Raw genomic sequence first — 24635 nt, 5'->3', positions numbered from 1 at the left:
TGTGCAAACAACGCTGTCCTGTGCATTACTGCTGGACATGTCATCTAGTTTCACCATAACACTTCTGTTTTCACTTTAATAATCCTCCAAGAAGGAACCCGATTTTATAAACATATAATGCAAAGGAAGAGAAATTTGTGTCAGCTGAAGCTTTACAGAACGTTTTACATGCATTGTGGCGCGTGAAATAATATTATAGAATTTTGCCGCACTAAGAGACTGTTTCAATACGAGTTCAGCTCACTTTTTTAAATCAAATGTTTTCCATAGGCTGATTGCTCAAAAATACCTTTACCGGTATAAACATTATTGCAAGAGTCCAATGTATAATACGCCCCACACGTGACCACTATCAGCTGATTCGTGACGTTAAACACGGAAAGCGGAACTTGACAGCAAAACATGGTACATTTACTTGGCAAATTACCTCCTGAAGAATGTCCAAAAGTAAGCATAATTGAAAAGTGCAATATTTACTGTAATTTCCTTGAATGTTTGATTCATACATGTGCTGCATTTTGTCAGCACAGTCCTGGAGCTAGTCAATGCAATATCAGGAGAACCCGTGCATGCATTCACTTTTTACATAGCAATGGTGATATTTTTATTTTATGTAACTAGGCAAGTCAGTTAACAAATTCTTATTTACAATGACGGCCTACCAAAAGGCCTCCTGCGGGGACGGGGGTCTGGGATTTAATTGTTTAAATAAATACAATATAAATATAGGACAAAACACACATCACAACACTACATAAAGAGAGACCTAAGACGACAACATAGCAAGGCAGCAACACAGCATTGTAGCATCACAAAACATGGTACAAACATTATTGGGCACAGGCAAGAAGGTAGAGACAACAATACATCACACAAAGCAGCCACAACTGTTAGTAAGAGTGTCCATGATTGAGTCTTTGAATGAAGAGATTGAGATAAAACTGTCCAGTTTGAGCGTTTGTTGCAGCTCGTTCCAGTCGCTAGCTGCAGCAAACTGAAAAGAGGAGCGATATGAATGCTTCCGTAGTACAGTTGTTACACTTTAGCCACTAAAGTTTTAGTTTTTTAAGCTAACCTCTTCTTTAGAATACACTTTTTCCCATATCAATAACGAAGACAGTATCATAAATGCCAAGTGTCCAGTTGCAGGTGGTTCTACAAAAAACATATGTTCATTAAGTTATTAAATACATGTTTTGTATCGAGTGAGAAATGCCACTTGCATTTGTGTAGATCAGTGGCGGTCGGTGCCGTTCAAGATGGAGGACGATATATTTTTTAATGAGTATGGCCTTATTTCTATTACAGCATATTGGATGACTGTCATTCTTATTACATTCACTCAGTTCAATGTAACATTTGTTTTAGATTTAGGCTACATACTACATGATAATACAATTTTCCTTATACCCATCATGAGGTTGCTACAACCTAGCCTATGAATGAACGTTTACAACAGGTGCACAAGTCGAAATAAATTTGAGTAATTAAGGTGACAGACATTGAAACATTCAATACCGCCCTGCACACACTTGCCTACATCTAGCAGATATAGTCAGCAAGTAGTTTAGCAGTTACACCGGCCGGCCCCAGGGACAATACATTAATAAAACCAAAAACCAAGTTCTAGTGTTGGATAGCCAGCTAGCTAACATAGTATCATTCTCTGTTTGAGTAAGCTAAACTAGCTTGCTACATTCCCTAGCTAAGCAAGTGAAGAAAAAAATGAAATATAGCTATCTCTCTCTCTTGCTTCTTCATTTTTTAAGAAATTAATTAGTTACACTATTGTCTTTCTCTTGCTGAATCAACCTCTTATCACATTTTATGCACTACAATGTTAGCTAGCTGTAGCTTATGCTTTCAGTACTACATTCAGTCTCCGATCCTTTGATTGGGTGAACAACTTTTCAGTTCATGCTGCAAGAACTGATAGGTTGGAGGACATCCTCTGGAAGTTGTCATAATTAATGTTTAAGTCTATGGAAGGGGATGAGAACCACGAGCATACTAGAGTTTTGTATCGAAGTCAATGTACCCAGAGGAGGACGGAATTTAGCTGTCCTCCGGCTACACCATAGTGCTACCCTACAGAGTGCTGTTGAGGCTACTGTTGACCTTCATTGCAAAACAGTGTTTTTTAATCAATTATTTGGTGACGTGAATATATTTAGTATAGTTTTATCTAAAAAGAATAGTTTTTTTAATGTTTCACTATTTTATTTTTGCCATTCACTGAGGAGGATAGTCCTCCCCTTCCTCCGCTGAGGAGCCTCCACTGGTGTAGCTCTTTGTTTTGGTCACACTGTGTGACATGCTGTCATCTACTTCTACACGTGGCTGCATAGCATAGATGCTGGGAAATGATCATAATAAGAAGAATGTGTTCTACTTATATAGCGCTTTTCAAAGAACCTCAAAGCACACAAAAAGACAACTAATTTAGAAAAACAACATGAGATGGACAGTCATTAGCAGTGGTGTAAAATACTTAAGCAACAATTCTTTAAAGTACTTAAGTAGTTTTGGGGGGTGATCTGTAGGCCTACTTTACTATTTGTATTTTTTACAACTTTTAATCTATTACATTCCTAAAGAAAATCATATACTTTTTACGCCATACATTTTTCCTGACACCCAAAAGTACTTGTTACATTTCGAATGGTTAGCACGAAAGGAAAATGGTCCAATTCACGTACTTATCAAGAGAACATCCCTGGTAATCCCTACTGCCTCTGATCTGGCAGACTCAATTATCACAAATGCTGCTTATTTTGTAAAGAAGAGTGTTGGAGTGTGTCCCAAGAAAATTGTGCTGTTTGTTTTGCTTAATATAAGATATTTGACATTATTTGTTCTTTTACTTTTGATACTTAAGTATATTTAAAACCCGCATACGTTTAGAGTATTATTTTACTGGATGACTTTCACTTTGACTTAGTTGCGTGGCAGCTAACATGGCGAGGAACCTCTTCGTGTGGTACAGAACATGGATTTTTCTGAATGTGTTCTCTGATTTTTGTAGAACCACATGCAACGAGGCACAGAATTATATGATACTTTTTTCCTGAATTGAGAACGTACAAAGTATCACCAAGAACAGGTTAATTGAAACCTTTCATGCTACACTTTACAGTAGCTAAGGTGTAACGGCTGTATGGAACCATTCACATATCACCTTTACAATGTGAAGCTACATAGCAACAGGCTATTGTAGGAGGAAAATGTCATTAATAAAATACATTTTCCATTAGCTGGCACGCAAGTGTTAGGGGTCGATTTGGCAAAGTGTTTCATTGATATAAGCACATGCTGAACCAACAATTGAACAGCAGAGGGAGCATGATGCTTGATTGTGAATCCAAAGCATACAGATAAGTTGGTTACTCAAAAACACTATGACCGCCACACAAACATGGGCATGGCATTGTTTACTGACTTGTTTTGGGTAGATAGATTAAATCCCAGCATAGGCTACAAAAGGACCGCAATACATTTGTTCAAGATGATGATGATGATACACACTTTCTCTCCTCCAGCTATTACACTGGGTGGTAGACGGTGTGTGTGGGCGGGAGCCCCCTCGGATGGCAGACTACGGTAATACGTGGACCCTTGTAGAATGGATAGAGCTCCTCGACTCCCTCTCCTCTCTGTTCCGGCTCGCCGTGGGTAAGAAGACCCCAAACGAAGAGGTGAGACCATAGTCAGTGAGTTTGGAGCAGTCTTTTGAGTTTTATCAATAATGTTTGACCTAGAGTCATGTTGCATGCATGACTGGCCCTTAACTTAGATGTGAGGGGAGTTGGGTTTCTAAGATGTGCAATGCAGTGGCTCACTGGTTTGTGAGTTTTTTTTTGACAGTTATATTGTGTTGGGCCCTTCAGTGTGTATTAGGTTTGTGTAGCGCCTCTTGACGGCTGCAATGTATTTTGTATACCTGCAGTGTATTGGATTTGTAAGGAGTGTGAAGAGTATTTGGTTTGGTCAATGTTTCTCAATCCATTCCCGAGGGATGCTCAGGGGGTGTACATTTTGATTGAACCATGTGTTTTATTGCTGGGCTAGAACAAAAGTGGGCAATGGGCACCCCCTCTGTGAGGGCTGCAGTGTGTGGTATGTTGTGTTTTGTTATGCCTGCAAAGTAGACAGTGGATTTGGTGTGTCAGGTGTTTATACTGTGTTGGTCTCAGGTTTCAGTGTGTTTGCCACTCCGGTGGAAGGCAGGCATCAGGTTTCAGACTCTGCTGGGATATCTACTATCTGTTTTCTGACTCTTGACAGGAGGGGCCATTGAAAGTTCAACCAGGCATCAGACTACTGTGTTCCCCTAGAATGTATCTTTGGCACGGCTTAGTAACATTCAATGCTAACACCCAGGCCTACATTTTCAATTGATAAACGTTACATACAGTGCCAGATCTACACAACATACTCCACACTTTCAAAGCAGTTTTATTTTTATTTTTTTTAATCATTTTTTAAAATGTTCAATATTTAAAGAGAGAAAAATAAGATATCTTGATTGCAAAGGTCTACACACCCCTTTGTGGCACATCTAAATACGTTTTTAAAAAACAAGTATTTTCTGAAAAAATCACGCAATTACACTGAACAAAATAACATATACAAATTTCAATGATTTTACTGAGTTAGGGTTGCACATTTTGGGGAATATTCATAGGTGGAAACTTTCCGTGGGAATTAACGGGAATATATGCAAATTAGTAGTAATATCATTTAAATGTAGATGTTTTTTGTATTGGATTTATTTACCATATCATATGGAGACAGAAACATACACCTTTTACCTTATCGTAAGTAGACATAATTGCAAATGATTAAAGCCTTCCAATAGAAATTTTAAAAACTATATAGTTACGAATTGAACTTTAATTAAATGAGTTGACTCTTCACATGGGATGATTTCGCTGAATAACCAAAGAAAGGGAATATTGAATGATCCCCAATGATCCATCACATCTCCCAAAAACGTTTTCAACATACATCTGTAAAATGATAGTCTAGAAACTAAAGCTTTGGTTGTCTTCCTCTCAGGCTTCCATGTCTTCTCCCTGGACCTCCTCAATGTCCACCTCTTGAACATCAGTCTGAGGCCTCATCTTCACTGTCACTTTCCAACCTTGTTGAGGATGGCTCGTTGTCAGGCTCAAAAAACCTAAATTTGCCCGGATGGCCACCAATTTTTCAACCCTTTGGTCAGCCTGATGCGTGCTTTGGTGTGTGTGTGTGTGTGTGTGTGTGTGTGTGTGTGTGTGTGTGTGTGTGTGTGTGTGTTCCCAAACAAGGATGAAGGATGATGGAGGCAACAGGGGAAAGAGCATCAGATCCACAAAGTCCCTTCAACCAGGTGGCTGAGGATATATGTTGGCACGACATATATGTTGGCACAATATGCCATATTTCATCTCAATCCCAAAGCCCTTGCTTGGAAGTGTACTTTGCCAGACTGCCAAGAACCTTTCCCTCATCCAGGCCAAGGTGGCAAGACACGATAGTGATGCCACCATAGGCTTTGTTGATCTCTGCACCAGACAGGATGCTCTTGCCAGCATACTTGGGGTCCAACATGTATGCTGCGGCGTGAATGGGCTTCAGGCAGAAGTCTTCATGCTTTTTGATGTATTTCAGAACTGCAGTTTCCTCTGCTTGGAGCAACAGTGAAGTGGGCAGGGCAGTACAGATTTCTTCTCAAGCAGTCTGAATATCAGACAGGATGGCATTTTCTCCCTCAATCCGTGAAATGGCTACTGTTATAGGTTTCAGGAGTTTCAGGCTGCTTACCACTCTCCCAAAATACATAATCCAGGAGGATCCTCTTGATGGGGCTGTCCATATCAGCAGACTGTGATTTGGCCATTTCTTGGACAGACTCCTTCCCTTCCAGGAGACTGTCAAACATGATGACAACACCACCCCAACATGTGTTGCTGAGCAGCTTCAATGTGGTGCTCTTATTCTTCTCACTCTGCTTGGTGAGGTAGATTGCTGTTATAACTTGATGACCCTTCACATACATAACCATTTCCTTAGATCTCTTGTAGAGTGTATCCATTGTTTTCAGTGCCATGATGTCCTTGAGGAGCAGATTCAATGCATGAGCAACACAGCCAATGGGTGTGTTGTGAGGGTAGGACTCCTCCACTTTATACCAAGCAGCCCTCATGTTCACAGCATTGTCTGTCACCAGTGCAAATACCTTCTGTGGCCCAAGGTCATTGATGACTGCCTTCAGCTCATCTGCAATGTAGAGACCGGTGTGTCTGTTGTTCCTTGTGTCTGTGCTTGAGCGGTGGGGATGATGTAGTTTTTTATTCCTTGCCCACGAACATTTAACCACCCATCAGAGATGATTGCAATACAGTCTGCTTTCTCTATGATTTGCTTGACCTTCACTTGAACTCTGTTGAACTCTGCATCCAGCAAATGAGTAGATAAAGCATGTCTGGTTGGAGGGGTGTATGCTGGGCAAAGAACATTCAGAAATCTCTTCCAATACACATTGCCTGTGAGCATCAGAGGTAAACCAGTTGCATATACAGCTCAAGCATCAGCATTTATCTGACTACGTTCCTCTATTGAGTCAAAAAGACTTCTGATTCCAGGAGGACCATGAGTTGTTGCTATCGATAAGGTGTCTGATTTAATAATTTTCACCTCAAATAGAAGTAGAGGGACTTTTGTCAGAGGTTGACTGTTGTGAGCGCTGAGGGAACTTTATGCACTTGGCCAGATGATTCTGTATCTTTGTTGTATTCTTCACATATGATTTGGCACAGTATTTGCAAATGTACACAGCTTTTCCTTCTACATTAGCTACAGTGAAATGTCTCCACACATCAGACAGTGCCTGTGGCATTTTCCTGTAAAGATTAGAAAAAAATGTGTAAAAAAAATAAATAAATACAGATAGATTAAACAACTCCTTTGTAAGATAAACATTTTAAAATGAAACATGTATGGAAGCATGTGAATTAACACTCCTCAGTTAGCAGGCTCAAGCAAGCTAAAACCCACATGGTAGCAAGAACTAACTAGCAGAAATTGTTAACAAGTTAGAAATGATTTAAAAACACTTTTCTGTAGGCTACTATTTACTAGTTTACAAAAAATCATGCATGTCATATAAAATATATTCACCCAACCCAGTATTGTAATCAAAATTTACCAGAAGCATGTAGTCCTTGGCTCAGACAGTGTAGTAGTGTGGGCTCAATAGCATCTCATTCATGTGCAAGATCTTGAGAATCAGCTGTACATGTGATGGAAGAGTGCACTGCACATGTGATGGAAGAATGCACTGTGCATGCAGAGGGTTGCAATTCCATTGCGTTTGGGATAGTTTAACCAAAATATGCGACAAGACCTAGAATTGCCTTATGTGTATCCCACAAAAAAGGTTCACTGTTATAAGCTAACTTTTTTGATGAATTTAAGCAAAATTCCCCAAATTCCCGGGCTTAACTTCCCATGGGAAATTTCCGGGAAAATTCTGGAAATTTACCGGAAAGTTTCCGACCCTTTGCAACCGTAGTTACAGTTCATATAAGGAAATCAGTCAATTGAAATATATTCATTAGGCCCTAATCTATGGATTTCACATGACTGGGAATACCGATATGCATCTTTTGGTCACAGATACCTTTAAAAAAAAAAAAAAAGTAGGGCTGTGGATCAGAATCAGTTAGTGTCTGGTGTGACCACCATTTTCCTTATGCAGCGCGACACATCTCCTTCGCATAGAGTTGATCAGGCTGTTGATTGTGGCCTGTGAAATGGTGTCCCACACCTCTTCAATGGCTGTGCGAAGTTTCTGGATATTGGCGGGAACTGGAACACACTGTTGTACATGTTGATCCAGAGTATCCCAAACATGCTTAATGGGTGACATGTCTGGTGAGTGTGCAGGCCATGGAAGAACTGGGCCATTTTCAGTATCCAGGAATTTTGTACACATCATTGCGACATGGGACCGTGCACTATCATGCTGAAACATGTGGTGATGTCGGCGGATGAATGGCACGACAATGGGCCTTATGATTTTTTTCACAGTATCTCTGTGCATTCAAATTACCATTGATAAAATGCAATTGTGTTCGTTGTACGTAGCTTATGCCTGCCCATACAATAATCCCACCTCTACCATGGGGCACTGTTCACAACGTTGACATCAGTAAACCGCTCGCCCACACAACGCCATACAGGTACATTTGAAACCAGGATTCATCCGTGAAGAGCACACTTCGGTGGGCACTGGCATGCTGGAGAAGGTGAGCATTTGCCCACTGAAGTCGGTTACGCCGCCAAACTGCTGTCAGGTCAAGACCCTGGTGAGGATGGCGAGCACTCAGATGAGCTTCCCCGAGATGGTTTCTGACAGTTTATGCAGAAATCCTTCAGTTATGCAAACCCACAGTCCAGGAAGCTGGTCTCAGACGATCCTTCAGGTGAAAAAGCCGGATATGGAGGTCCTGGGCTGGCGTGGTTACACATGGTCTGCTGTTGTGAGGCCGGTTGGATGTACTACCAAATTCTCTAAAATAACATTGGAGAAAGCTTATGGTAGCGAAATTAACATTCAATTCTCTTGCAACAGCTCTGGTGGATATTCCTGCTGTCAGCATGTCAATTGCACGCTCCCTCAAAATTTGAGACATCTGTGGCTTTGTGTTGTGTGACAACTTCACATTTTAGCGTAGCCTTTTATTGTTTCCAGCACAAGGTGCACCTGTGTAATGATTATGCGGTTTATCAGCTTTTTGATTAGCCACACCTGTCAGGTGGATGGACCAACACTTTATGTGTTGCATTTATATTTTTGTTCAGTGTAGTTTCGTTTGTGCAAAAGTAATATTGGGAAAAATAATGTGATAATTTTTGAATAACTTCCTCTTTCTTAGTAAAATTCAAACAGATTTAACCTCAAAGCCACCAAAGTGCTTTAAAAATGTATATATAGTTACAGATCAGGTGAAGGTGATGAAACAATTCCAAAATTCCTTAAAAACCCTTTGAATATGGACAAGTATGGCAATTAAGCTGTTGATGGTGTTTACATATCAACTGGGTACTGAGAGGATCTGTCAGTTCTTCCAAACAGAGCTATGGGAGAGAATGAGAACTGCTCAGAGATATCACTATAAGGCCAAAGGTGATTTTAAAACAGACACTGAGTTCATTTGCTGAGCTGTGAGAACTGTTGATGGATTAGCAACATTGCGTTCATTTCCTATTACTGACCTGTATGACAGTGGAAAGAAGAAAGCATGTGCTAAAAAATCCATTCCAAATCATCCTTCCTTTTTGCAAAATGGTCATTTAAGTAATACTTTAAGAGAACATAGCAAATAAATTAACTTTTTTGCAAAAACTTTCGGTTTAGGGCAAATCCAACACGACACAGCACAGAGTAAACCTTCCATACTTTCAAGAATTGTGGCGGCATCATCATGTTATGTTATTATTGTCACCGGCAGGGATTGGGGAGTTTTGTCAGGACCAAAATAAATATGAAAAACATAGTATTCTGAAGACCTCACACTAGGATATAGATTTATGTTTGAGGGCAACAAATGATAAGGCCAAAGACACACGAGTGGCCTTCCATGAGGTGTTCAGTGATTCTGAGTCGTCTAGTCTCAGCCCTGACTTAAATCTGTGTGAAAATCTGTGACAATACTGGAATATTGCTGTCCATCAATGATCTACAACCAAATTGAATGAGCTTGATCAATTTTGACAAGAACAATGAATAGATGTTGCCCTAAGGGCTATGCAAAGTTGGTGGGACCTTATTCAAAATAATTTTCAGCTGTAATTGCTGCCAAAAGTACTTCCATCAAGTATTAATTCATGTCAGGGGTGTGAAGACCTACTAAATCAATAAATCTTAATTTTTTAAATACATTTTTCTTTCACTTTGAAAGTGTGAAGTAGGCTGTCAATCAGTGGGGTAAAATCCCAATTTAATCTATTTAAAAAAATATATATATTATTTAAGGGAGAAAAATGTGACAACTGTGTAAAGGTTGTGTAGACTTTCTCTAGGCACAATATGAGTTAATTTAGTAGCAAAGTTATTTCAGTAGCGAGTTATTGACAATACTAATGAAATATTACAGGGACACAGACTCATCTGTTTCAGTTGCGAAACTAAATGTTTTATGTGTAAATAGAATTACAGGCAGACTGAAACAAGACCAGCCATTTGATATTCATTGCACAATCACCAGGAGCTGTGGCACAAGATGGGAAAGACGAGCTGTGGAACATATTTACAAAAGTCATGTTGTATTAATAAATATTGTATGTCCAGTGTTGACAGTTTGTGTATCATGTGTGTTGTTTAATGTAGGCCAATGTGCAGGTAACTGCCAAAATAAAGGAAACACCAACATAAAGTGTCTTAATAGGGCGTTGGGCTACCACGAGCCGCCAGAACAGCTTCAGTGCTCCTTGGCATATATTTGACAAGTGTCTGGAAATCTATTGGAGGGATATGACACCATTCTTCAATGAGAAATTCTATAATTTGGTGTTTTGTTGAGGGTAGTGGAAAAGGCTGTCTCAGGCGCCGCTCCAGAATCTCCCGTAAGTGTTCAATTGGGTAGAGGTCTGGTGACTTACACACATTCTTTAAACCCCATATGCTCATTTACAAATTCACTGAGATGTCTTCTAGCCATGGTACCGAAAATAATGTGCAACTGGTATTTTTTAAATATGACCCTAAGCATTATGGGATATTAATTGCTCCACACCTGTGTGGAAGCACCTGCTTTCAATATATTTTGTATCCCTCATTTACTGAAGTGTTTCCTTTATTTTGGCAGTTACCTGTACCATCCCACACAAGTTATTTTGAATTTGAACTGTGTAGTTTGCCAATAATATTGAAAATACAGTATGAGTGATTTATTGATTACTGCAACTGCCAACCTCTTCTGCTTTGGGCAGGTGCTGGCATCGTTGGCAGACGTGGGCAGTGGGTATGGGGAGGCCGTGCTGACTGTCCTGAGGGCCAGACGAGAGGAGATCCGTCAGGCGCTGGTGGAGAGGACCAATAACGTGTCCAGCTCTACCCTCCAGGATTTTGACTGGCAGATAAAGGTGAATTCCCTGCACTATAGTGTGGAGACAACAATCTCCGTTTGATTGGGAAACTGATTGGTCAGGACTTCCTTGAAAAAAAAAGAATTTTTATCTCAAAGGAATATCTTGGTTAAATACAGGTCAAATGAAAAAAGTGTTTTTACTTGGTATGCAGAAATTACGCTTTTTCAGTCATTGATTTGGGGTGAAATACTGAGGTATATGGTTCACTACCTATACTACTACTGCTACCACAATGATTTCTATACATTTGAATCCTAAGCCTTTATCTCGCTCTCTGTTTCTCTGTTCAGCTGGCATTGTCCAGCGATAAGATCTCATCTCTCCATACCCCTCTACTCAACCTCCATTTGGATGTGAAGGAGAATGGTGCCCTGAAGCCTCTGTCTGTCGAGATGAACAGAGAGGAATTACAAACACTCATCAGCTCATTGGAGGCTGCCAATAAGGTACAATCTTCGGGGGGACACGTGCATGCACTTATACACAAATTATTAGGGTATTGTGTGAGTGCTTGCATGTATGCGTGTGTGTTTGAGTTTGGCCAGCATCAGTGGAGGGTATGATTTGGATGGCTTGAGAACAGTTTTCATGGCAGTTCCACCAATAGTCTAATATCATTACACCTACTGATGTCAGAGGCGCAATAGCCAGTGATTTCTGCCAGCCTTTGTGCCTTCATTCACTTAATGTTTTTTTCCCCCAGTCTCTCCATATTCCCTGTCGTAGAAGACATTTGTGTGTATCTTACAGGAGTGCTTTTATACAGAAACATATTCGTATCCCAACTGCAGTTCATAGTCTGACTGTACACTTCCCCTCATTAGCTCTCCTCCCACAAGTCTCCAGAAAACTTGTGTTTTGGGACCGAGAGTTACCTTTTCATTAAAACGTTAGAGGACAAAAGTTCCTAGCATGTGAGGAACATGTTTGCTGGCCTCAAATGCTAGTCAGCTAGCTAATATTCAGAAGCAAATGTAAAATTGTTTGGCGAGTCATGCTAACCCGTCTGCAATCCGTTTAGTGTTGCTTGCTAGCTACAGAGGTTAGCTGGCTAATTAGCTACAATAGTTAGCTACAGCCATCAGTTGTTTTGTTATCATATTTTGCCTATCCTACTGTTTGTAAAATGCATACTGGCATTTGAATATAGCACATTAATAGGGAATCTAGACACAATGTGGACACGGTAGACACATTTAAATGTACACTATCGTTCAAAAGTTTGGGGTAACTTAATGTCCTTGTTTTTGAAAGAAAAGCAACATTTTTTGTACATTAAAATAACATCAAATTGATCAGAATTACAGTGTAGCCATTGTTAATATTGTAAATGACTATTGTAGCTGGAAACGACAGATTTCTTTTAACGGAATATAGGCGTACAGAGGTCCATTATCAGCAACCATCACTCCTGTGTTCCAATGGCACGTTGTGTTAGCTAATCCAAGTTTATCATTTTAAAAGGCTAATTGATCACTAGAAAACCCTTTTTCAGTTATGTTAGCACAGCTGAAACCTGTTGTGCTGATTTAAAGAAGCAATACAACTGGCCTCCAGACTAGTTGAGTATCTGGAGCATCAGCATTTGTGGGTTCGATTACAGGCTCAAAATGGCCAGAAACAAAAAAACTATCTTCTGAAACTCGTCAGACACGGCCCTAGAGAGCCTTCTCCTATATATACACTGATCCTTTCTTTGACAGCATAGGCCTCAAAGGTACTGCCTATCTCCAGTTTAAAGTAGTCAACTTATTATTCTACTTTTGAGTTTATTGGCAGTTTGTAAATAAACCAAAAATGGTCATACCAACAGCTACCGTGCTGGAGTGTGTATAGTCTGAACAGGTATAAAGCCAATGTTGGTGATATACTGCAACCTGCAGTTATGGAATGTTTGCCTGGGAATGTAATTAATTGGCTGACCCCCTCCTGCTGACCTGGGTTCTTTCTAGAGCCCGACCGATATATCTGTTCACCGATATTAGCCTTTTAACGCTATATCGGTACCGGTTGATAACTCCACTGATAACGCTATTCAATAAACAGGATGAAAAAAGGGAATCTCATGCTTATCTGAACACTTGCTGCCATTCTCATGATGTCGTTATTGTTAAAGTGTATGATATCAACATTTGAAGCATAGTTATTGGACAATTGCTCTTCTGGATGGCAATTTGAGAACAGTGTGGGAAAATTACACTTTTTCAGTTCCCTGCTGTTAAGAAAGGATTAGAGCCAGAATTATATGATTTTTGGGTTCCGATACCGATTCAGATTTTTTGAGGGGCAAAATTTACCAATATATCTGCCGATATACTGTTTAACATTTTAGGGATAGGGGGCAGCATTTTCACTTTGGATGAATAGCGTGCCCAGAGTGAACTGCCTCATACTCTGTCCCAGATGCTAATATATGCATATCATTATTACTATTGGATAGAAAACACTCTGAAGTTTCTAAAACTGTTTGAATGATGTCTGTGAGTATAACTGAACTCATATGGCAGGCAAAAACCTGAGAAAAAATCCAAACAGGAAGTAGGAATTCTGAGGCTGGTCGATTTTCAACTCAGCCTATTGAAATGCCATGTGTTTGTTTGCACTTCCTACGGCTTCCACTAGATATCAACAGTCTGTCAGTGGTCTGGCAGAGAGCCAGGTCCTGGTCACGCGCATTCCACATGATATCGACTTGCGTTCCATTACTTCTATAGACACAAAGGAATTCTCCAGTTGGAACGTTATTGAATATTTATGATAATAACATCCTAAAGATTGATTCTATACTTAGTTTGACAAGTTTATTCGACCTGTAATATAACTTTTTGAAGTTTTCATCTGAAGTTTGCCTGGACCTGCACGAGCGTTTGGATATGTATACTAAACGTGCTAACAAAAGTAGCTACTTGGACATAAATAATGGACATTATCGAACAAAACAACAATTTATTGTGGAACTAGGATTCCTGGGAGTGCATTCTGATGAAGATCATCAAAGGTAAGGGAATATTTATAATGTAATTTCATATTTCTGTTGACTCCAACATGGCGGAGAAATGTTGTTTCTTTCTGAGCGCCGTCTCAGATTATTGCATGGTTTGCTTTTTCCGTAAAGTTTTTTTGAAATCTGACACAGTGGTTGCATTAAGAACAAGTGTATCTTTAATTCTATGTAAAACATGTATCTTTCATCAAAGTTTATGATGAGTATTTCTGTTATTTGATATGGCTCCCTGCAATTTCTCTGGATATTTTGGAGGCCTTTCTGAACATGGCGCCAATGTAAACTGAGATTTTTGGATATAAATATGCACATTATCGAACAAAACATACATGTATTGTGTAACATTATGTCCTATGAGTGTCATCTGATGAAGATCATCAAAGGTTAGTGATTAATTTTATCTCTTTCTGCTTTTTGTGACTCCTATCTTTGGCTGGGAAAATGGCTGTGTGTTTTTTGGACTTGGCGGTGATCTAACATAATCATATGTTGTGTTTTCGCTGTAAAGCATTTTTTAAATCGGACACGATGGGTCGATTAACAAGATTTGTATCTTTCATTTGCTGTATTGGACTTGTTAATGTGTGAAAGTTACATATTTAAAAAAATATATTTTGGAATTTCCCGCGCTGCCTTTTCAGCGGAATGTTGTCAAGGGGTTCCGCTAGCGGAACGTGTGTCCTAGAAAGGTTAACTTCTCTAGGGTAGGGGGCAGCATTTGGAATATTGGATGAAATGCATGCCCAAATTAAACTGCCTGCTTCTCGGGCCCAGAAGATATGATATGCATTTAACTGGTAGATTTGGATAGACAACACTCTAAAGTCCAAAACTGTTAAAATAGTGTCTGTGAGTATAACAGAACTGATTTGGCAAGCGAAAACCTGAGAAAAATCCATTCAGGAAGTAGTTTTTTGTTGTTGTCATTTTCTATTCAATGCCATTACAGTATCCATTGACTTAGGACTCAAATTGCAGTTTCTATGCCTTCCACTAGATGTCAACAGTCTTTAGAAATAGTTTCAGGTTTGTATTCTGAAAAATGAGGAAGTAAGAGCAGTCTGAATGAGTGGACCCTAAAGTGTCACAGAGCTTTTTCATGCGCGAGACCGAGAGTGCCTTTCTTGTTTACATTTTAAATTGACAACGTTATTGTCCGGTTGAAATATTATCGATTATTTAGGCTAAAAACAACCTGAGGATGGAATATAAACATCGTTTGACATGTTTCTATTAACTTTACGGATACAATTTGGATTTTTTTGTCTGCCTGTTTTGACTGCGTTTTAGCCTGTGGATTACTGAAGAAAACGCGTGAACAAAACTGAGGTTTTTGGATATAAAGAGACTTTATCGAATAAAAGGAACATTTATTCATTTTGATAGCTAAGGTAAGGGATTAATTCTATCTCTATTTCTGACTTGTGTAACTGTTCTACTTGGCTGGTTACTGTTTGTAATGATTTGTCTACTGGGCTATGTTCTCAAATAATCGTAAGCTGTGCTTTCGCCGTAAAGCATTTTAAAATCTGACACCGTGGTTAGATTCACAAGAAGTTCATCTTTAAACCATGTATTGTTTTCTGAATTTTTATTAAGAGTATTTCTGTATTTGAATTTGGCGCCCAGCAGTTTCACTGGCTGTTGAAGAGGTGGGATGCTAACGTCTCACGTACCCAAGAGAGGTTAACCCATAGTAAGTCCCACCAAGTTGACGACTTTAAAATGGTGGAAGCCCTCAATGGCGCTGTCTATGCTAAAGCAGGATTTGTGGCACAAGAGCTCTCTATCCATCTCTATGTGTAAACTTTACCTCTGTGTGTGTATCCTGACAGTGTGTGTGTTTGTGACCTTACAGGTGGTACTACAGCTGAAGTGATGGCGTCGATGGACATTTCACTGTGCCCTTTTTATTTATGGCTCTTATTAAGGGGAAGTGTTATGTCATCATAGAGGGACACTGAGCTATGATGCAGGGAAACAACTCTTAGCCTTCAACCCACTAGGCACTGATTCCTTACGCCTCGATCACACCTACAGTGTCATTGCACAAAATGGTACACAGCAACATCTGGATATGTGTGCAACAAAAGTTCAACATTCACCTTCTGCTACCATTTCTGTCAATCCTTCTACACATATAATTTGATGCATACGTTCAATAAATCCAAGGCATGCACCACACAGAACGCACTGCAACTGCCTCTGCCTCTGCAATGCACATGCAGTGTTCCATTGGAAATTAATGTACTTCTGGTGTACCAAAATGCAATGATGCTGTCTGTGTGATCGAGGCGTTACACTTCACCTCTAATGGGTACTCGATCACTCCCCTAATGAATTAAAAAGCATTGAATTTGTATAAGCATAGGATAGTGGGTGTTGCACCATATTCCTTTTATTCCATTTCTTTTAAATCCATGAGGGGGAGTGAATGAGTGCACATTTTGGGGAGAAGGTTAGAGAATCGTACTGCAGCCTGCGATATATTCCCAAGACTGCAGCAGTCTTTTTTTGTACTTGTTGTTTTGCTGTTTTTTTGTTGTTGTAATCCATTCCATTACTGTATAAAAAAAATATGAATGTTTAACCTTTATTTGACCTTTTCTTCAATGGAATGTACTTTAGAGCTCTGGGCTGTCTCCATACTCTGAAATGGCTTCATCTCTTTGTCTCTCGTTCTTCCTGATCTCTGTTGATTGGCTAGGTTAAAATATTGGCAAGGTCATCCATCTCCAGAGGCAATGTTATATATCAGACTAAATAATACCCCTTCCATGAGGGTTGCACTAACGTTATATATCAGACCAAATAATACCCCTTCCATGAAGGTTGAAAAGGCCCTTTTCATCTGTCTATTGAATATTTAATACAGATCACACTGTGCAAAATCTTCCTTTGCGTATGCCTGTGTACTAGTCAGCATGCCTATGATGTTATGCATGAAAACAGCAGCAGGGGGTAGTGAGTCATGGAGGGCCTAACTTTCCCTGTTTTCCTAAATTCATCACATCTGGACCACAATATGGCAACGCTATAATGCATTAATGTTTTTATGAGATATAAAAAGAAAGACCACGTTGCATGAGAACCTAGTGCGTTTTCTAGTTGGCCATATACAGGATTTGCAGTTACTGTAGTCTTTTCTAATAGAAGTAACCTGGCCTTGCAAGATTGGCTAGATATTTAGAGGCAGTGAGACCACAGAGGTGCATCTTGCCTGAGCTAATACACACAGAGTGCAAATGATACTGTGGCATTCTATTGGGTGCACGAAAATGTTTTACATAATGACCAAACCGGCTCCGCGCCTGCATGTTGAGTTTGTCTATCCCCACCAGACAGATCAGGACACGCAGGTTGAAATTTAAAACATTTATTTGGGGACAGGTCAAAACACATATGAAATATTCATGGAAATGTAACTAGCTTGCTTGCTGTTGCTAGGTAATTTGTCCTGGGATATAAACATTGGGTTGTTATTTTAGCTGAAGGGTTATTTTTGTGGCTGGATCTTTGTAGAATTTGGACAAATTGAGTCACAAAATTGTGTGTTCTGTACTCCAACAATTAATCCACAGATAAAAGGGGAAACCCAGTAAATTTCTAGTAATCTCTCCTCGTTCAGTCTTCTGTGGATTTTATATGGCGGTTGGAAACCAACTTCAAGGTGCATTATCGCAATCAACTGGACTGGAGTATGGAGCTCATTCATCTTACAATCACCCACGTGGGTATATGCTCTTAAAAATGAATGAGGAGATGGGATTGGCAGGACTTGCAGCGCAGACGTTCGCGAACAGTTTGGATGAAATTATTGAATAACATGTATGTGTACATTTTATTTTGCAACGCTCACGCACACAAGGCGGGCGGTGTGGTCAGCATGTTATGGGCCTAATAGTAAAGATGTAATTTAACTGTAAAAATGTGTTACATTTTAATGTGGCATGACATTTATCTGATTGTCAAGAAATCACTTAAAAAGTAGGCTACCTGTGCACGTTCGTCCACTAATTCCAGCATCCAAACAGTGTCCTATGCACCCGCCATTTGATGAATGGAAAGAGACATCTGTTACAAACACCACATTCGGCACTTGTCATTAGGCCTACACAGTGGTGTGTATTCATGGATGCCAAAGGAAGCCATGCTTCCCCCAAAATGTTAACAATAATACAAACCTATTAGATAATTTCTTCTGTTTTTTTTAATGATTGTCCTTCAATTCGCAAGTGGCTGAATGTATCTGATGCTGCCTGGACAAAAAGACATGGCATACTCCTTTTGGCCAGACAGCATCAGATACATTGGCTACACATACTGAGACAGAGCGGCGCTGTTTCGCTCACTCTGATGCTTTCTCGGGTGAGACTGATGCATCTTGCTGTCGGCGCGCGTCTCTTCAAATTATCAATATTTTTTATAAAAAGTCCCCAAAGTTGGACTTTTTGGTGCCTGTAGGGGAACTCATGTCTCATTCTGTAATACACACACAGACAGACACAACCAGAAGCATAATGCCCTAAAGCTTGTTTAAGAGAAGATGCAAGTGTCCTAACGCCCTGCCAAATGTTGCTTATGATTTGATCATGTCTCAGCTTATCCTGCTCGTCATTGTCCTCATGAGGCTGTCCTAAAAGGGTCATGGTAACCATGTAAACTGAACTTCACTAATGTTACACAGGCCATAAAAACAAACTGAAACATGTTTTTTCAATGCAATAATACTTAGGTCATTCTAATGACAGTGTTACATAGCCTATATGTCCGAAGGCTTAATTTGAAGACCCCACAATTGTCACATGGTTTCACTCGCTTGCACACACACTGCCCACTATGTGGAATATAGGCAATTGCATCCAAATGAAGCTCCATAACTCATCTACACGGATTCCCTCTAGCTGTGGACCGTAATCACATAGGGATGTATGTGTCATAGCCATGCCCTTACAGTAGATGGCAGCCTGTCTGATTATTAATGAGGGTGGTGGCACTACAGCACATGGCCCTACTAACTGGTCTAATGGCATTACTCTTTGCTTAGTCGCTTGAGTTTTATCTTCGACCTTAGATCTCAAGGAGAATGTAGATTGACTTCTAAAGATGCCAGTACAGAATGGGTGTATACTATTAAGTTCAAGATATTTCTCCCACGCATCATGTTTTTGCAAACAGCACTATATTGGAGACAAACTAAGACACTTTGAGTTAGTATTGTTAAATGAGAGTGAAGCTTTTATTGGGTTGGTGAGATGTCAGTTATTTTATTTGAATTTCTTACCATCTCAAACAAAGGATTTGTATGATTGTGTTCTCTCTTACACGCACACACAAACACCCACACACACACATTCCCGGTCGCACATGCTTGCTTGTACACATGTTACCAAGCAGAAAAACACACATGCTTGCTGACAAACACGCCAGGACACTCAAACACACTCTCTCTTACACACACATACACTCCTTTATACATGAGAGCACATATAGAGCACGAGAGAAAATTGTACAGTAATTTCACACAATAGAGTTCAGTACATTTCATTATCCCTTGGAAGCTTGAGGGAAGCCAGTTAAGGCTTCCATTTCACTATGGCCGTCCAAAGAAAACATGTGTCCCATCTGTTTCTGTATGTGAGAGTCTGCTGAGTGGAAAGACAATTTTATTTTTCACCAGTCCATAGAATTCCATTCCGCCTGAAAACAACGACAGTAACAGCAACAAAACCAAACTTGCAGGACATTTTCTGCATTGAATTCACAGATTGTCATCATAAATGCTGGAATGTCTGACTACTACCTACTTTGAGTATGTATTTAGAGCGTCATAAAAGTCAGTCTGTGTTGTTGACCGCAGTTTCATTAATCTTCTCTAAAAAAAAAAAAAAGTACAAGTTTATTCTTTTTAAATTCTACACACTAGTTATAAGTTAAGTTAAACCCTGTGAAAATATTGAGATTCTTGTTAAAGGCACAATATTCAGCCATGAGGAGAGAGCACACTGCTACTTATTGTGTCATGTAGAAGCTTATCTGGTTTAGCTTTTTTTGGTAAGCCCTGATAACACAAGCAGTTCAGATTTCTACTTGGAATCCACCCGCTATTATAATAATAAAGCAGTTACATCAAAGTAGTCATTGGCCATTTTGATAGCTAAGCAAAGCAATAGTCATGGGCAAAACCATTTCAGCCATGGAAAAGTACTCTGATATATTTTAGAGGGAAACGCTACCATTGTTTATTCGGAAAAAAACTTATTTTAGTTCCAAATGTGAGAAAAATGTCATCATCTGAGGACCTTAGAAATGGACTAGCCAGATTTGGATGTGGCGTGGCCAGCCAAACAGAGAACACTGCAGGATGTTACCAGTGTGTAAATAAAAGTTAGGATCACATAGAATGCTGCGTTGCCAGTTTTTAGCTTTTTCCCCCCATCATCCAAATTGTGAGGTTACAAATGATGTAATGAGTCCAACCTACGCTAATTTAATTTAAACCACACAACCTACTTATATAAGCTTACTAAATGCACATATTATGGCACTAATTGCTGCCCTTTAATGCTACGAAATTACACCTTTACAACTAGGCTATAGCTACTTATCCTATTTGTTTTGTTGAACTAATATAGTAGACATTCTAGCATAGCTTTTTCTACAATAGCAATTAAACCAGCAATGAAACAAGTAGGAATTACAGGGAATTGTTCAGGTTCATACAATTGAACACCCGTCTTGAGTACTATAACAGTGGAGTCAAGAAATCCATTGAAATCCAAATAACTCTAGACCATCGCTCCTGTTTTTTTATGCACCAAAGCAATGAGGTCAATAGATTTCCATGCCAAATCTTATAGGTGTAGAAAACCTATTGTTATTCTATGCCAGTTTTTTTTTAATGCTGGAACAGTTTTCACAGGGGTCAAGGTGTTTATGAGTGGAATTTAGTATAATGCTAATGTTAACGTTAGTATATCTACTTCAAGTGTTTGCCATTTTTAACAAATAACTTTTTGAATAGCTGAGCTGCACTTTAGAATACTATACTTTGTGCAAATATGCTATACAGTACTGTGTATTTGAAAAGATGTTGTCTTGGCTGCACTTGGCTCAACCATCTACAGCATGTATTATCAGGGCTTGCATGTTTTGATGTGGTTTCGAAAGCGTGGTGACATCATAAGTCATTCTTTACCTGATTTCTTTTAAAGAAAATTACATTTTACATGCTCACAGACGCTGTGAGAATAGATACAAATTTCGTTTTTTGAGATTAGTCTATTTCCAATTCACTTCTGTCCTGTACTTACGCTAAATGCAATGCTTGTTGTTCAAAAGCACACAGTAGAATGATTTCTAATACAGGTAGGCTCAACTATGGAGGCTTTGCTAAGCTTTTTATACAAATTAAAGAAAACAGGCTTTGTTTTACAGTGCAAAAAGCTGGTAAGTGCACATGCACCTAGCATAAACTAACAAAATCATGTCACACATTAAGAACATGCAAGGTAGCATGTTCTTCAACTCGCTGAATACCGCCTTAGTCACAAGGTGGGGACTCAACACAATGAGAACTGCCTTAATCATGGTATGGAGAGTTAATACTTCATTGAGGATGAACTTAGTCATAGCATGTTGTTAAACCAAATGAGGACTACCTTATTCACAGAGATGGAGTTCAACCAAACAAGGACTTCCTAAACCACAGGATGAAGTTTAAATAAGCAAGGATTTACTTCAATCACAAGATAGGGTTTAACCAAGAGAAAATTGTCTTTGTTATTACCCACAGTTTTTGCACTGGGCTTTTTTTCTCTTTAGAAGCAAATAAAAGTTGTGTTACAGTCCGCATGCAGAGGATGAGAGGAAATAAGTTGAGAACAGGATTTCCAATAAATAAAATTCAGTTGCAGCCTAAGAGTAACAATGAAGTCACCAAAGTCTATTTTTGGCACAAAGTTCAGACTTACAAATGCAGGCTTCACCGAGTCTTTAGTTCTGTACTAATTTTCACTATTTCTATTTTTTACGGATGAATACAGCAAAAAGGTGAGAGAATTTATTAAATAAAATTTCTATTTTTTATATATATATATTTATATAATATATTAAAATGTATTTACATTGAAAAGACATCCGCTTCGCATCGCATTCCTCAAACAGAAGTCATATAAATGGGGCTGAATTTAACGCCCCTCTCTTTTACCCTCGCTGTACAAGAACCTAGCTAGCTAAACAAACCTCTAGTGAGAATAGCCACGTCCCTTAGTGGACGTAGTACATCCAGTAGACCAGGTTGAAGAAGGTAAAGGCGATGGGGAAGATGACGCGGGACCACTTGTCTATGGCGTTGACATCCGTCAGGTCTGGGATCTTGACTTTGAGCTGCGACGCCCTCCTCCTCAAACGACTCTTCTTGTGGCCGACAGGCCGGTCGAGGGCCGGTCGACCATACAGGTCTCGGCTGGCCATGGGCTTGCGGTACTGTATGCTGGCGCTGTCGTAGGAGAACATGGTGGCCCGCGGGTCGTTGAGAGCCCCTATCATCTCGGCCCCGGTCATCCCGGCCATGCCACCCATCCCACCCATCTCGTTACGGATCTCCAGATTGGTCAGGAGGATGTTTCCGTGGGCGTCCACCTGGGGAGGGAGATGGGAACAGGAAGAGATATCACAATATATTACAGAACACAACAGACCATGAGCTTTGAGCATTTGAAGTTTGGAAAACATTTAAGCTCATAATGCCAATTCTAATCTCTTTCGTCGATTTTAATATGCCAGAGACGCGAGATTACTCCCAATCCCTACCTGCACTTTGTTACTCTCCAGACGGCTCTTGTTTTCGTTATTGGTTTTAGCTGCTTTCTCCGCCACCTTTTTCTGTAAGTGAGGCCCCCGACCGAAGAAGATGTAGTTAACGAACGCGTACTCCAGCAGGGCCAGGAAGACAAACACGAAGCAGCCCATCAGGTAGATGTCTATAGCCTTGACATAGGGGATTTTGGGTAAAGTCTCTCTCAAGTGGGTGTTGATGGTGGTCATGGTCAGCACAGTGGTTATACCTGGTGGAGGAAGGGAAATGAAGGAAAGGCTCAGGGTCAGGGTTAGTTTAGGGTTCAGATGAGGGCACTTCAACTCCTATACAGGGTGTGGAGGCTTTTGTCTTTCAAGACACATGCCCTAAGTAATGGGAGACTTCTGAGTACCACCATATACAAGTGCATTTGGAAAGTATTCAGACCCCTTGACTTTTCCACATTTTGTTACATTACAGCCTTATTCTAAAATGGATTCAATAGTTTTCCCCCTCATTCATCTACACACAATACCTCAATGACAAAGCAAAAATAGTTTTTTGCAAATTTAATAAAAGTAAAACCCGGAAATATCACATTTACATAAGTATTCAGACAAGCCCTTTACTCAGTACTTTGAAGCACCTTTGGCAGCGATTACAGCTTCGACTCTTCTTGGGTATGATGCTACAAGCTTGGAACCCCTGTATTTGGGGAGTTTTTCCCATTTTTCTCTGCGATTTTACAAAATAAAATAAAAAAATGTAACCTTTTTAACTAGGCAAGTCAGTTAAGGACAAATTCTTATTCACAATGATGGGCTACCGGGAACAGTGCGTTAACTGCCTTGTTCAGGAGCAGAACGGCAGATCTTCTCAAGCTCTGTCAGGTGTAATTGCTGCACAGCCATTTTGAGGTCTCTAGAAATGTTTGATCGGGTTCAAGTGCGAGCTCTGGCTGGGCCACTCAAGGACATTCAGAGACTTGTCCCGAAGCCACTCCTGCGTTGTCTTGGCTATGTGCTTAGGGTCATTGTCCTGTTGGAAGGTGAACCTTCACCCCAGTCTGAGGTCCTGAAAGCTCTGGAGCAGGTTTTCATCAAGGATCTCTCTGTACTTTGCTCCGTTCAGCTTTCCTTCATTCCTGACTAGTCTCCCAGTTCCTGCCGCTGAAAAACATCCCCACAGCATGATGCTGCCACTACCATGCTTCACCGTAGGGATGGTGCCAGGTTTCCTCCAGATGTGACGCTTGGCATTCAGGCCAAAGAGTACAATCTTGGTTTCATCAGACCAGAAAACCTTGTTTCTCATGGTATGAGAGTCGAGGTGCTTTTTGGCAAACTCCAAGCGGGCTGTCATGTGCCTTTTACTGAGGAGTGGCTTCCGTCTTGCCACTCTACCATAAATGCTTGATTGGCGGAGTGCTGCAGAGATGGTTGACCTTCTGGAAGGTTCACCCATCTCCACAGAGGAACTCTGGAGCTCTGTCAGAGTGACCATTGGGTTCTTGGTCACCTCCCTGACCAAGGCCATTCTCCCCCTATTGCTCAGTTTGGCTGGGCGGTCAGCTCTTGGAAGAGTCTCGGTGGTTCCAAACTTCTTCCATTTATGAATGATGGAGGCCACTTGGCTTGGTTTTTGCTCAGACATGCACTGTCAACTGTGGGACCTTATATAGACAGGTGTGTGCCT

At 40.1% G+C, this 24635-nt stretch overlaps 2 protein-coding genes across 3 annotated transcripts in view; one reads left to right on the top strand and one right to left on the bottom strand.

The window, feature by feature from the left end:
• Positions 1-337: 337 nt before the first annotated feature.
• Positions 338-16730, top strand: LOC129811804 (COMM domain-containing protein 8-like). 2 transcript variants are annotated; one of them, XM_055863436.1, is made up of 5 exons: positions 338-447; positions 3540-3695; positions 10978-11130; positions 11427-11582; positions 15999-16730. In XM_055863436.1, exons 1-5 carry the CDS (start codon positions 403-405, stop codon positions 16017-16019), a joined length of 531 nt encoding a protein of 176 aa, XP_055719411.1. In that variant the 5' UTR covers positions 338-402; the 3' UTR covers positions 16020-16730. The 2 variants fall into 2 exon arrangements, with proteins under 2 accessions (XP_055719411.1, XP_055719410.1); XM_055863435.1 differs by lacking the exon at positions 15999-16730 and adding an exon at positions 15773-15992.
• Positions 16731-19351: 2621 nt separating this feature from the next.
• The window catches only part of LOC129811803 (gamma-aminobutyric acid receptor subunit beta-1-like), a 46214-nt gene continuing 40930 nt past the window's right edge, over positions 19352-24635 (bottom strand). Inside the window, exons 8-9 of the mRNA XM_055863434.1 lie at positions 22955-23208; positions 19352-22783 (exon numbers count right to left, since the gene is read on the bottom strand). Of these exons, the coding sequence (XP_055719409.1) occupies positions 22409-22783; positions 22955-23208 (629 nt within the window). The 3' untranslated portion in view covers positions 19352-22408. The remainder of the gene's footprint in view (positions 22784-22954; positions 23209-24635) is intronic.

Source organism: Salvelinus fontinalis, chromosome 15, assembly GCF_029448725.1.
Source record: "Salvelinus fontinalis isolate EN_2023a chromosome 15, ASM2944872v1, whole genome shotgun sequence".
NCBI classification, from domain to species: Eukaryota; Metazoa; Chordata; class Actinopteri; order Salmoniformes; family Salmonidae; genus Salvelinus; species Salvelinus fontinalis.
The sequence above is the reverse complement of the archived record's forward strand: the minus strand, read 5'-3'. Positions and strand labels throughout refer to the sequence as shown.